Source organism: Saccoglossus kowalevskii, chromosome 12, assembly GCF_978046115.1.
Source record: "Saccoglossus kowalevskii chromosome 12, keSacKowa6.1, whole genome shotgun sequence".
Taxonomy (NCBI): domain Eukaryota; kingdom Metazoa; phylum Hemichordata; class Enteropneusta; family Harrimaniidae; genus Saccoglossus; species Saccoglossus kowalevskii.
Window position 1 is genome coordinate 17460437 of NC_140652.1, and position 15714 is coordinate 17476150.

At 36.5% G+C, this 15714-nt stretch overlaps 1 protein-coding gene across 1 annotated transcript in view; it reads left to right on the forward strand.

Annotated features, from left to right (window-relative positions):
* Positions 1 to 1280: 1280 nt before the first annotated feature.
* LOC100376107 (uncharacterized) overlaps positions 1281 to 15714 on the forward strand; it is a 32398-nt gene continuing 17964 nt past the window's right edge. Inside the window, exon 1 of the mRNA XM_002733633.4 lies at positions 1281 to 1567. Within this exon, the coding sequence (XP_002733679.2) occupies positions 1487 to 1567 (81 nt within the window). The 5' untranslated portion in view covers positions 1281 to 1486. The remainder of the gene's footprint in view (positions 1568 to 15714) is intronic.

Consider the following 15714-nt stretch of genomic DNA (forward strand, 5'->3'; position numbering starts at 1 on the left):
GACGAACACACTAGCAGCGAGTGTGACAATTTCTCAATAGAAGGGGCATGTTCGAAAGTGCATTGTATACAAAGAGTATTGAAATCATGTAGTAATTTAATGCGTGAAATGTCGTGTTTTCCAATAAATAGTTATGTAGACAACATATTTGAAGTATCCAATGTAATCTTATCCTTTAAAATAAACGCGTAATGCTGATTTCTCGCGTGAACATATTTACCAACTTAAGAAAGTGTACAACCTAATATAAAAGTTGGTGATAATCACAATTCCCGTCTAGTTTGTAAATTAACAAACAAAATAGTTGCCTCACCTCAGCTGAAAAAAAAAACACGAAGCTCAACAGGTTTTTACGTAGGAATTGAAAATGTCACGTTTGACTTGTGCATGTAATCGGTTTATGGCACCAACGTTTTACGGTCGGCGTTGCGAACGATCTGAACAGATACACCAACTATTTGCTCTCTCCCTATTCTCAGCATGACCGCGGGGTGGGGCACACAGAAAGAACAACAGCTCCACGTGTATTAAATTAAAACGGATTTTACTAGGTAAAAACAAACTAATAATGGAAATAGATACACATTGTGAGAGATATACTCCATAAATACATGGGCGGGGAGTGCCTTGGGTTTTGAGGTAAATTACCAATTTAATGATTAGAATTCAAAGTTATTATGAAGAATTGTGTATTTAGCGTACGAGAGAGTTTATGTCACATGAAGATTAGAGTACCCTCGGGATACCATTTCCGTAATTCCCTCTATAAGCATTGAATTAGTCTCTTTGGTTGATTAATTCGAAACCGAGTACAGGTTAAGTTACAACATGTGCGCTCTGTCACTGTATCTTCGATATAACGCACGTCTCAGCAATTAATATCTGTTTGCCACGATTTTCCATTCCACTTAGATTCATTTTGATTTAAGAAACGCCTTGATGAAAACAACAAATCGATTTCAACGCCTCTCGTATTAATGAAGTTCCCTCTCATACAAGGCGCCGTCTTTTGATTGGCTGATAGATCTCCGACTTCACGTGATGCGGCGCGGAGTTAATTCGACAATTGCGCAAGCTGTAGCAAACGTCGACATCAGTGGTGGCATCACGTGTATGCGTCGTCAGACCAGGAGGGCGCATGGACACGTTGCCATAGCAAATCGAGACTACCGAGCTCGACGTAAAGTTACCGCAGGCAACCATGACGTAGCTCAAAAAAGGCGCCTCTAAGGTAGCAGCGCTGTGGCATTGGCTCCTCCCACCGTTCACTAGTTATAAAACACGCCAACCATTTGAAGTCCGAGTCAGAGCAGGCGTCTATGCAGATAACAGTTAAACGAGAGCCCGAAGCGCATTCAACATCGTAGCTCTACTAACAAAAATCCAAGCGCGACTTCGGGAACCCGACCCCGAGATCCACCAGAGATAGAAGCGTGTTTATTTCATCTGTACCAGAACTGCAACACATTTAACAACTCGTTTGAGAATGAAGATCGTAACTACACTTGCCTTGCTGTTGGTGATGATAGCATCATATCAAAGTAGTGTATTAGCTGACGATGAACAGGTAGGTTGAATTTTGAGATTCCGTAATCACATAACCTGTTCTAGTTGACACATGTGGAATCCTGTGATGGCGATTGCATCTTTCCCTCATGAGATTCACATGCAACTCCGTCATTTTGTATCATCTCAAGTATTCCCGATGATTTCCGCGCTCATCGAGAAAGAACTTCCCTACCTTTTACAGCAACAATCCCTAGGCCCTATTTCGGTATTAACGGCTTCCGTCCGTTTTAATCGCGACAATAAGCTCGCTCTGCAGTGTGTCAATGTGTCAGCGCCTATGCGGTTTATCCTTTTTTTTTCAATTATCAATATGCCAAGGTTAATTTTTCATCAGTTTGCTTGACTGATAATGATCTTCCAAAGCCGGATTAGAGCGTTTTAATTGAAAGGAATGCGATAAATGGCGCGTTAGTAATATCTACCCGACCTCCCTGAGAAGGTGATCGTTATCGGTGCATACCACCGTATGGTTTTACGTCTTCTTCATTCATTTTTATTCACTTTACTGTCACCTGGCGCTTTAGAAAAATACGTTAATAGTTATACGGGAAGGACTATACTGTGAAGAACGCATTTTTGAATAATATATTATTGTTTATTAAAATAAGTAATTTCATGAACCTTCACGTGACGAGGTGATCGTTACCGCAAAGTTTGATAACATTGATTCATTTCAATAAATAGCGGTCGATGTGTTTCCCCATGGGATGCGCACCCCTCACCTTCTCACGCACACAGCATATTTATAGTGTTCTTGGTCGATGTGTTTATATTTGCTAAATATTAACGTAATTTGCTCGAGTATGAAGTAAAACATCAATACTCAAAATAGATATGGTGTGTATTTGCTATAATTGCGTTTGATAAAACTACATTCAACGTTACATAGTTCATGATGCTCAATAGTATTTAGCCTGCTTTCTATGTAGAGTAAACAACCTGAAACAAGTCATTGCAATCAACTCAAAAAGGCGAATAGGTTGGTTTTTGTTTGCCTGAACACGCAAATTATAAATGTAAAAAAAAAAACGATTTTTTTCGTAATCATCTGTGTTGTTTTGATTGAAATCTTCATGTGTCTAGGCAATCAAATTATATAAATATTTACCGAATTTATATATACATATATTACATAAAAAAATACTTCATGTTCTGTTTCAAAGAGAATAAATTCAACGCGACGACCGTGAAGTGTTTGAGATAAATGTTCAACAAAACGTGTTTCTGTTTTGACTCACAAGGTCGCAATGATGAAAAAAGCACTGTACAATGAAATGCCAGAGCATCAGTCCTAGAAATGTGACTCTTCTTCTGAATACCCAGTGAATTATTTTCAATACACATTGGTAGCTAGAACGCATGCGCTCGCGTTTAAATTGTTACTTGGCTGTGTGCTTTAATCAAGATTTAAGCTTTCAAACTTGACTGAGCAGACCACAATTAACTTGTTTCTGAGTATTTGTAAAAATAAATGCTACAACCACCTCTTCTCCATTATTTCTTCCTGACAACCAGCGTCAGTGGTAAGGATTTAAGAATCTCGAAAAACTAGGAATTAACAGTTATTGTACCCAATGATGTCAATGTAGTAATCGCGTTGAAAGTGAAAGAAAAACCGCAACGACAGCGAGTTTCACTGTGCAGTTTATCATTGCTAATTCGGAACCCGATATTAACGATACTTGTTTCCAGCAGTTTTATATTATCAGATTCAGGTGATTTTTTTTTTCAATTGCGTAATACTACATTTAATATGATGAGCTCTAATGGCACACTTCGCTTTATAAGTAGCGTAGTTATGAAAACATTCAGTGATGCATTGAAACGTATGATATAAAAAAAAAAGGTTTCCAGTTTGTTTCATCTTCCCGTCGAAACGAGTGTGTTCTCAAACTAGTTGATAACTTCGTAAGAAAACCGCGATCTCGGCATTTTGCTTCTTTTCAAGCTTGAAACGCCAAAGAAACATTTTCTTAAGTATTAAACGTGTTCGTTTTGATTGTATATATTAGTATATTGGACCTCGTTGCCTCAAGTGCCTTTTTTTATTTTTTTTCTGCAATTTCTGTTTCCTCTTCATTTCGCGTGAATTTATTTACGTTATTCAAACTGTAACGTACTGACAGGAGGCTATCCGATTGAAGTAAATTAATTACAATCTTAAGCTCTTCGGATATATGAAATGGTTGATTAGTATCGCCTTGAACGTTAGCGTTTACAAATTAAATCGAAAAAAAAAAGATTGCCGCAATCCAAAAGAACACTACATGGTTTTGAATATCTCGAAATTATGATTAGTTTAACCGTATATAGGAGTGTGAAAGAAAGAAAGATTAGTTTAATTGAAAGTATAATTTACGTTTTTGTAAACCGATGTGGGCAAACGCCATCGAAATTTGTTGAGTCGACTTTTCGCTTCAACAATTAATAGAAGCCGACCAACGTCCCGGTCTAATAGCTCAAGATACGATCGATTGATTTTTAATAGTAATCTAAAACCGATATATTGGACTTCCGATAAAAAAAAAACTCGTTTGTAGTAAAGGTGAAAAGATGAAATAGCTATTCATCAAGCAAGTGAAAATGACAAGGATATCTTCTCCGGTCATATAATCACTGATGTTGAATGGGATTTAACGTCAAACTGACATTCACATCAACTGGGCCATTTAAGAGCAGCACTTAAGAATTCACTTGTGCAATTCAGATAAATTCACCAAACAACTGCTCCTTTTCCAACATTAATTGAAAAGGAACAGCTGAACCCAATTGTTTGATGACTGTAATGGACGAACAGGTAGGGGTTGCGGCATGTCTGAACATCGACAACAACATCAAATATCAATATAATCTGAACCATCATGTCACTGTCCGATATTTGCATATTTCTATTATAATTAATATATGTATACCAGATAAAAAAGCAGTTTATTGTTTATAAATAGAATTATAAATAACGTATGTTATATCTCTCTATTTAAATAACGAATTTTGAATGATTTTTTAATATCAAATACATTGATTGCAAAGAAAATCAAACAACTGATATTCATCATCAATCACTAACATTGGCAAAGTGGCAAGAAACCCCGGGATACTTTGTGATTTTATTTCCAGTGGATGTATTAATGAAATAACTCATTACAGGCATTTTTTGAGTAATTCATCGCACCTTTAGTTGAAGACTAATTAGTCTGATTAACAATATTAACAATATTATGATCGAGGATAATCCCACAAAACAGACATAATAATATCTACGGTGCATTGTTAGAGAGGGTAGCCGAAAAGAAGATTTGTGGTCAAGCCGACGATAGCATTGAAATAACGCGAGATACCGCGAGACCGGAAAATTAGCGTGAGAATGTGCTATACAAATAAATCCAGCTTAATAAGTACGCTGTTGCCGAGAGCGCACCATGCGTACATTTAATTACGGAACGACTACGCATGCCAAAGCGTAATGTAGCAGCCAGATCGAAGGTGATTCTAACAAGTGCCAGTGGCGTAACAATGTCAGTCGTCTTTGTGTAGTTTTGTTTAAACTTCAGGAAATTTATGTATGCCTCAGTTGTCAAGTGTAATTAAGTTATATCCGAGTTATCCAAACAATCTTTTCATATAAATACAATCAAATAACGCAGTTAGCACCAACTTTGTCAACAAGTGATCTACAGATGTTTGTAGCCAACGTACCAACATCGATAAATATACAGAAATACTACTAAACTTAGCCTGATTGTCAGATTAAATACTTAAACTGTTTCTTGCCTTTATCAAACACACGTCAAAGTAACGAGCGCTACTTGCACGCGTTGACAATGTAGGTCGCGGTCGTATTAGACTGCGTGATTGCGAGTCCGTACAGACAGTGACAGTTTAATAGGGGATCCCATTGGATTCATGTGAATACGTTATAATCGGTTGTCCATGTCCATCCATGCGTGCATGTAATTGTGACATCTCAACGGATCTTCACTTCCTTGAAATGTCGTTTCAGATTGTTTCAAAACGTGTATACATAAATCTGTGCCGCTATCAGTTAAATAAAATATACACAACACTAACAAAAATTAAACTTCATGTCTGAACACCTCAGTGTAGTTACAACTCAGTGTAGTTACTTTTGGGCTCTTGGCTCTATTACAAAAATATAATCGCTCCGTACAGACCAGCATGTCAGACTGTCCTATTTCGGTAACGTTGGTGTCGATCCACCGATTATGATGCCAACTTGCTACACAGACTGGTCGTTAGTTAGCTTCATCCATTCGTTCACAACGTGGCATGCACCTGCCGCACTGCGCCCTATCGTGCCAGTTTCTATCCGCGTCACGAAATCTACAGCGAGACACACAAATGTCCATCCTGAATCAGTTCGATACTTTCATCGCGCATATACCTAAACAAATACAACACTTCTCATTCCATTATCGCTAAAAAGTCTCCGACCCAGTGACTTATTAGTCATGGCAGTCCATTTACAGTTCTGAATTTTCTAACGGGACATGACGTTTTTTTTTTATTGAATCAGTCGCCTCTGTCAGTACTATTCAGAAAAAAAGATTCGCGAGCAGCTTTAGGAATAACTAGTAGTATAGTGAGTAGGTACGAAATCTAATCTGACGAGTAGATTAAAATAGATAATATTCTATCAAGCATCGTTAATCTGGCTAAAACGTTGGCGCTAATCAAATTTATGTTGACTAATAGGGTAATGTGACTGATGCGCTGAATATACGCAACTAAAAATGTTATGCCCCACAGGTGCTTATGCAGTCTGCTTTTGGCAAACCATTTTAATGACGATCTTCAGCAAAATTGAAAATTGGATACGTACTTTCATTGCCGATGTCTAGCTATTACCACCATTGTTGAACGATTTTTTTTTGGGGGGGATACTAATTATCTTTTTAAAGAAAACGGGCCAATGCAGACGATTGGAGGGTAACCTTTACTGCAGTCAGGTTTGCTCTTATCTTGCCGCCAAATTATTCGAAAATCATATAATTGTAAGACTACAATTTACCTTAAATTACCCTGGATTAAAATTGTCACATTCACGTGGATCATAACTAAGGTAATCAGATGAAAGATTACCTTGAACCTTGACCTTCTGGTCGTGTTTATTTACTTGATTTATTCAAACTCGACGTTACATATTAGACAAACATTATTAAATGTGTTGAATGGCGACAGTCAACAGTTATACCAATCTGTACCATCGCAGATCGAGTTAGTAAAATCAACGTTGACAATTCTCAAACAGTACGCATCGCTTATCCGAACTGGCAATATTAAACTCTTGTGTGTTGTCAGTAGCAACACAGTTCGATAAGTGGACATCAGTCGCGTACTTGTCATTGATTAAATTATTGTTTTTACAAAGAAGATTTTGAAGAAGAAAAAAAAAACACGTTTCGTTTCTACAAAACTAATGTATAATTTCTATTATAAATCCGCGAAAATGCACGTCACGGCTCTTTATCCATCTTTTCTGCTGTCGTAGATACACACCAACGGCGTTGTTAATAATGAATGGGGGAAGACAAAAGAATTCGTGAAAAGCAATCCGGATATTGATTTGCAAAAGCGTCGATAATACTCAGTAATTATGGTAAAATTTCATTCCAACCGAAACCATACTTTAGTTAAAAGGCTACTCGAATTAAACGATTTACTCTTTTACGGTGTGGAATATAACCATGCTTCCTTTCAATCGTGTACACCCATCACCTAGGCGTAATAATATAAACTTAGGTTATATAATATGTACTTCGTTACATATCTACTATGACACGTTATGAAAGTTTTTTTTCTTCTTCAATGTCACGTGTGTTTAAATATGAAGCAACTTGAATTATAAATTCAAAACATTTTGTTAGTGTAGCAACCAACAGGTACAATATTTAAACACAGCATATTCCACTACATTTGATACGAATAATGTAAAAACAAACTTACTTCCGTGAATGCTTTCGGCTGAAAACTTAAAATGCAACACGAATGAAATACTAAAACAGTTTTACTGTTAAATTGTCTCTATTGATATACCGCTTGGCAATTCAGAACACGCACGACGAATCGACAGTGTCTGCCGTCTCGATGGTGTTTCTGTATTATGTATTGCGTTATATTGCCCCACACCGTCTATTGAACTTGTATTTGATGCCTTCAGTTGACAATTACGCGGGTGTTAGCAAACAGCAGCGATAGCGTAATAGTGTAGTTGGTGGTTCTACGATGTTTTGACTGTTAGGGCAGTGTAGAAAATCAGTTACAATCTTCGCATTGACTCGGATCCACGCATAACTAGATGCCTTGAAACTATCGAGATGACATACAGTGTATTTGTACTCATTGTAACTTGACAACCATATACGCTCGGTATCACTGTAATGGCATCGTAGCTTCAACCCGCTGTTTACATAATTGATTATTCACAATTCGTCCTCCCATTACGTTGAAGATAGCATACAAACTTGATGCGAAAAACACATACAAATCTGTTTCCATCGTATAAAATATGTTCAATAACGTGGATATGTACTCTAGTAATATCCTTCAAACGTAAAATGTTATTTTTTTCTACAAACATTTTTTTCAGTGTGGTGTTTATTCGTTTACATGATGCTGTTAATGCCGACAGAATAATAAAAGAAAAGTTGACAGGATAATCTCCAGAATTTAACACCATTTATTTCTTTCGTTCATTTGCATTCACCGCCGTGGCAGATAACATTAACCAAACACTTACATATATACTCGAGAAAAGAATTTACTTTTCAGATTCTGACAATTCAAGTATGATGAATCAATTACGTCATTGTGCGCATGTCTCGTTACGTCACGTGTTATTTAAATAAATCGACGAGGCTGTTTTTCAAGATACTGCCGTACCAAGCAGGACGTTTGTTAGTTTGGTAAAGGGGACCTCGCAGTTCCACTGATTACATCGCAGACTATTTATTAGCATTCAGAAATGTTTCTTGCACAATTAGCACAACGTGGTGAGCACATGCATAATCCCAGCATGCATTCGTGCTTACAGATGTCACCGCTGGCTGGATTTTACCATATTTTCGCCGATTGGCAAAATTAACAGGCAAAGGAAGAGTCAAGCGTCCCGAGTTATCCACAATGACATATCATTAAGCGGCCGGTGTATTACGGAAATGAGATAATAAGTCAGTCCATGTAAGAAACAACAATCAACATAAATGGACGCTGAGTTCTCGTTGACAGCGAGAGAGCTACGATAACAGTTTTTCTCATTTAAGAGTGTTATTTTCTCATATGTCATTGCGTTCACTGTTTCAAATACCATGTTTTGATAGCTCATTACAATAGGCGCGATGACAGGGAAGAGTGAAACACTGTTTGAGAAACAAAACAACCCTCGTGATTTCTTTCAACGGCGGGAATCATTGCGTTTTTCTTTCTGTCAATTGCAGCTCTCATGAATGTGCCCTTCTATTCAACACCAATAGCTGACTGTAGCAATTTGACTGATGTTAGAGAAGAAGATAGATTGTAAATAAATAAATACAATTTAAATCGCATAGGCGAATTCGTTTATATATAGTTCCCACCAAAAATCGGTTCATACCCCGAAAATATTTCAACGCTATACTACTAAAAACAATACGAACGAGATATTTTTTTAAATAGACTGGAATATATTATTTTTAAAACTGTCACAAATCACGAATACGGTACAATTGAGAAAATTACATTATTACCACTACAAGTGCTACAATTTCAGATACATATCTATCTTATCCCGCAATTACCTTCCGCTAAAATTCAATAAAATAACGATAGCAATTATTTCGACTGTTATGTACAATATGTTTAATAGTTGTTGCCGAACCCATAATAGTATATCTGTTGGTGATTAATAGCTTACGTCACTAACATTTGTATATTTCGAAGTTGCGGTAATATCCAACAACACATTTTGAGTTACCCAAATGGCGAATAACACACGCTGCGTAGCGACTGGGACCTTGCGTAGCGCATGGGGCGCTTTAAATTGGTTGAAACATCACCGTGTATTATCACTCGAGGAAAAAAAAAACATCACATTATACCGTGACAAAAATGACATTCCGCGAAAATGACGTCAGTACAACTACTTATTTTTTCGCCTACTCATTTTTGGCGCGGTTGAGGTGCAGTTGTTGGAATGTATTATGTTTTAGTCTGAATTCTTTCCACAACTCAGCTCTAAAGGTAAATAAGAATTTATACAAGAATTCCGCCATTAATTGAACTTGACAAATGGGGACACGTGTGTCTTTGAAATGAAACCCGCTAAAATACCTCCTTTTTATGTGATACGCGCGAGACTCAGTGTAATATGTAAATATAACGAAATGACCGTCTCTATGGTCAGTCCAATTTCAACAAATGTGCGCATGCATGGCAAAGTGGCAAGGCACCTACAATAAAATCCACCCGGGGTGTTTAGAATTTCTTTTCAATGTCCGCAATTCGTATATTTGGCGATCATAAGAGATAAGAGATATATATTGTAGTTAGCAGTGCGATTTCTGAGCTTGATTTCATACTAAGCCGAACGCGTTGCCATGGTTACTTAGTCCTCAATGCAATATGCGTTAAAGCGAATTTTCGTGTCTGCTGGCCCGTAGCTTTATCGTTCCACGCAACACCGACAGCGCTGCAAAACTCCCGTTAAAGTTATATAGGGTTTAATTTACGTCATTAGGACAATCACAGCGAGGGTAAATTCATTCTTCACCCGCCTAAAGCTAAGACTATACCAAAGCATAATCTTTTCATTACCAGAAGATTTTTTATTATCATTCCGAAAGATTATTCTCCCAAATCGGCTACTTTTGGATATTATTTAAATGAATTTACGAATTTGATATTGCCTTCCTCAATTTGTCTGAACAGTTCCTTTTTTATGTTCATTGATGTACTCGAACATCATTAACCAATTGATATTAATTAGTCAACGCATCTACACTTGAACGCACGCACGTTTTTTTTTTTAAATGTACGTGCAGACATGTTTATGGTTCGTAACAAATATGCCAACAGATGCAGGGGGGTGTCGAGATGCAGTTATTAGACATTACAATGTGGTTACCAGGACAACACCAATATTTAAATCATTCTACATGGGTTCTTATTCAATTTGTATAAACATAAAATTGGGCTTAGTTTCCCTTGTTGTTACCAACATGTGAAATCGACGCCGCTACAATCGCGAGACATAATAATAGTAACATTACAAGCCGGTAAGTTAGAAAAAAAACTACACACATTGAAAAGTGGCTGCGGCGGTAGTAATGCTCCTTTTTTATTTACGTAAAACACTCTGCAGGAAATTACTCGAATTTTGTTCTCGTCAATTGAATTCAACGCAGTGGGCTGTCTTTCCACACTACTTATATCCAATATAGTTCTCAAAACGCTCAATGGGTGTGGGAACACCACCAGTGATAAGTACATAACCTACATATATTTCATTATAACTGTAGTGTCGTGTATCGTCACGGGCGCTCCTTTCTTGCATTTGGACCTTCTAAGAATACTAATCTAACACGTGTATAATTTCAGAGTTTCTTTAGTCACGTGACCAAACTGTTTCAAGTAAATTTGAGGCACGATTCATAGCGTAGGCTGTATAAACAAGGCTGGCATGCGGAGATTCTGTGACAGAATATTCAGTGAATATAATATGTACATGTACCAGAAGCATCAATGGTAGTTTCTTTTTGTATGAAAACGAGCTCATTCTATTCAACTGGAGAGCCACACGACTGTTTCTTGTCCCCCCCTAAAGTGTTCCATTCTGCACCTCCGTCGCGTCTAATGTTCCGCTAACCTATTTAAAAATGCCTATTGGAAGTGTAGATGAGATGGAGTATAAAACACTCCTATTGGCAAACCAAGTATCGTGGCTCGCTCACTCTCAACGCGAATACAGCGGCCGTTTGCGAATAAGCTCGATGGTGAATATAAATACAAATTATTTAAATACGTCATTACGTATGTAGAAACTGTGGAAATTTTAACACGTTCTTTAATACATAAAGATATTAGAAACTTATAAGATATAAATGCGAACCTGGTGCTGTCGGCCATTTTGTTTTTTGTTTCAAAATATTTAAACATCAAATTATGAAGTAAAGAGTACAATTATGTTGTGTGGTGTCTTGGAATAATTTCACATGTCTGGGTTCAACGCATTAAAGTAACTGCTCAGTGACGTCGAAACATTTAGGAATTATAATTATCTTCTTAGTCATTCTACAAGAGTTTTGATGTTTGTTCTGCAGCGGCGCAAATATGGCGGAGAACATCAAAGTCTATCTTGTAACACAGCTGTATATTTCTATGTCATCGTTTGTATGCAACTACGAAATCATTTCTACGGTATCGGGGCTACTTTCTTGGTAATATAACCAACTGATGATATTTGGCCAGTAGGAGGATGGGGAGGAGGAGTAGAAAGAAGGAGATGCGGAGGCAAGTATTAACTGGATAATACAAAAGGATGATTTCGATTCGTGGGAGTATGGCGCCTACAGTGCGAGGTAACAAAAGGGTGCGTGATTTTTAATTGAAACGCTATAAATTAAAAAAAAAAATGTGTCATCGTGCGTAACTTCTTTATAGATATTTATAGATGTATTTCTTCGGTTAAAAAACACCCTCTATGCAACGTGACATATCACACAAACAGATAAGTTTTTTTTTGATTTCTAAGTAATGTACACAATTATTGAAATATCATTCATGAGCAGAAATTGAACGATGATACGTGGAAAGCCACGCATGTAACGCAAAACTAAACCGAACTATATTTTTTTCTTTAAATGGTGAAAAGGTAAAAAACGCAATCAGATAATGCAAACATCCGAAGTTTTATTAAAACCGATATTACGTTTTTGAAAACTGTTTTACTGTAATTTAGCTAATTTCAATTCATTCACCAATGTGTGCCTCTCATTCGAAGAAGCGTACATAATTCTCAGCCCTTTAACAATTTATTGTAATAAAATAAATCGTTATAAGATGGAGTTTGCAAAAATCCGGTGAGAATATACTATTCAAGAACACGTTTGATTATTTTTATATTAAGCGGTAAGATGAAAACAAAAGTTTTAATTTTAGGATTTTTTATTCATGTCAGTACTTAACTAGTTACCATATTGAAAATAGGGTTTACTATATAACCAAATTATTATTATTACATTATACATTTTTGAATATGAATATTAAAAAGGTGTGTATATTTCAATTGAAACAGTTCATGTAGAAATTAAAGTTACATAGACCCATTATCTACGTCCGAGATGTAAGTGAATTTATTCATGCTACGACGGTTATACAAGCCCAAAATTAAATAAACTCACATAGCAATTTTCTATGCGATTTGAAACATAATTCCAATCTTAGTTACGGCGTACATATGTATGTACGAATATAACACAACTACGACATCGTGGGTGTAGTATATCGTGGGGTAAACCTCAAATCACATGTTGACGATGAAATGACAATGTGTTTTTCCCAGCGTGGATTTATAAATTGATATGACCATATTAGGCAAATATCACATCCAAATATTAGTATATATAGTATATGTACACTGGTTATGATGTTTATGAAACAGAACGTAAATAAGTGCCTTCATAAAGTACGGAAACAAATATTGCTTTAACATGCTTGTATCACCTTCTCGACTGATAATATTCAACCATTCCATATTTGGGCATGTGTCGTTCGCAGTAAGAGGGATTTTCCACGCATCAGATACTGCATTAAAGGTTAAACCACGGAAATTAAAGACGAACAAATTGATTTCTGGGAAATTATTCTCAACGCGATTGTTTAGCAAATTGAAAAAAAGTGCATTCTTCAAAGAGGATAACAACTCTATCCAATGAGAAAGTTGTCAATGATTACTCGTCTTGTTGAAGTCCGGAATTGATTTATGCATATTTAATGCAAATTAAACGAAAACCATTAAATGGCATGTCGGCAACGCAGCCGGAAGACTCACGGGATGTTGACACGAGGTGCAAGCGCGATGGATTTATAGTTGAATATACGAGGAGTTGTGTCAAATACAGAGTCGATCTGATTTATTTTAATACACCAAACGACTCTTTGCTGTATATCGCGTGTGTTGTTAACACGTTGTATCAGGCTAATTTCATGTTTGATCGTAAAATTTCTCGTGTTGTCGTCGACTTGGTTAAATGGAAACAGATACACCTGATTGCAAGTACACTATCAATACTATTGTAGGAGGCGACTTGTAATTTTAATCTGGGAGGTTAACCGAGATTTATTTTGAACAGACAACCCTTTTTTTTCGTTGATTTACAGCCAAGTTAATACCAACAACCGACATCGTTGTAGACAGTCTTTGTCGGCAATGTCAACAAGAACACACTCAAGTAATATGAGAAGGAAAATTCCAATCATTTTCATTTAATTGGTCTGTGTCAGAGGTTTGTTAATGTTGAAGAGACTCCATTGAGATGCAACAGTGGGCTTCTGAATTGTCGAGTACCCATATATGTTTTGTATCGTTATACATCGATTCTTAAGTAACATACACAACCTCCCTCCTTTTAATTGGATTTTTTAATTAGTTAATATTTTCAGCGTAATTAATGGCATCAGAACAATGAACTTATATTATATAATATTAAAACCGAATAAATCATAAAATCTCAAAAAAGCCCCCAATTAAACTTATATACATTATTATAACTATAAAACATTAATATATTGATTAAAATTGAAATATTGTTTACGTCCTTGATTCTAACCTGATCATCAAGACGAGGATACCGATGGAACCGTGTAGGTATTAATGCAACGTGGGCAGTATGAACAATTACAGCGGCGTGTAGAGTGCTTGACATAAGTAAACAGGAATGCGCACATCTGAAGCCACTATACGCATTCAAGTTGGTGCATAATTTCCAGCCCATTGTCTACGTCAACTGAGCAAATAAAATGCAAAAGAGTAGAGAATGAGTATAATAGACATTTCTCCTCTCTCTCCCACGGGCGAGATGTTCCACATTAGTTGAGGATACGCGGTATCTTACGTGTCTTGGAGTGGATTTTAAAAAAATACCACAAAATACGTCATTAAACAAATGGAACTTTAGTTAAAATTAGTAGATGCAGTGTTTTTAACACAAAATGTAGATCATGATTTCTGCTGAAACAACGTTTCTATGAACAGCGATATCAGAACATCCAATGCCGCCAGTATACCCAAGCGCCACGCTCAATACGATGCAATTATGGAAAAGTGATTTCCTTCCCAACAGGGATATCAACTATTCAGTTAAGTTGATTTGCCATTGTGCGCTTCCATTGATAGATAATCTGGAAATGTAATGTAATACACTTTGAATAAGTTGGAATGGAAACATATCCAAGAGACATTCGCGATGTTCTTTGATTTTTCATTTTACTGCTAAAACAGATCACTGGCGGTTAAATCTGGCGTAGGGTTTCTAGGTTCTGTATGCAAATTATCATTATCACAACGTGTTCTACGCATTGTTGCAATTATATTTTTCAGTGACTGACTTCTCAGGCGCGTAACTTGTAATTTATAATTACAGACGCAAATAATATTATTTTGTTAAATGGTATTTACTACATCCATTATGGGTTATTTTTTTTCCATGACCGACAAAATATATATACCCATTCGTTACCATACGAAAGACGCATTTTGACATTTTTTCTCATATTTTTACAAGTGCTGTAATAAGGTCTTGTCCGGCCTTATTGTAATAATCCATGCATTTTTACATCGTATGGGTTGTGCATATAGATTAAAAACAGCCTACGCTTCATACGCTGGGTTAACGTAATACATGAGCGTATGGGGGTGAAATTGACGATAATAGGATCGACAACCACAGAATCGGAAACATTTAAATTGGCCAGACAGTTATTTCATCACGACCACCAATCTGCATAATTATTTTCCATATAGCATCACTATATTAAGCAACGCTCTCCAAGCTGATCTGTTCTGTTTGCTTGACATAATTAGAATATTCATATACATTCAAACTCTCCGCGGTTTTAATAGTTTAGTCTACTATGTTTTGCTAGGTTGTGTCT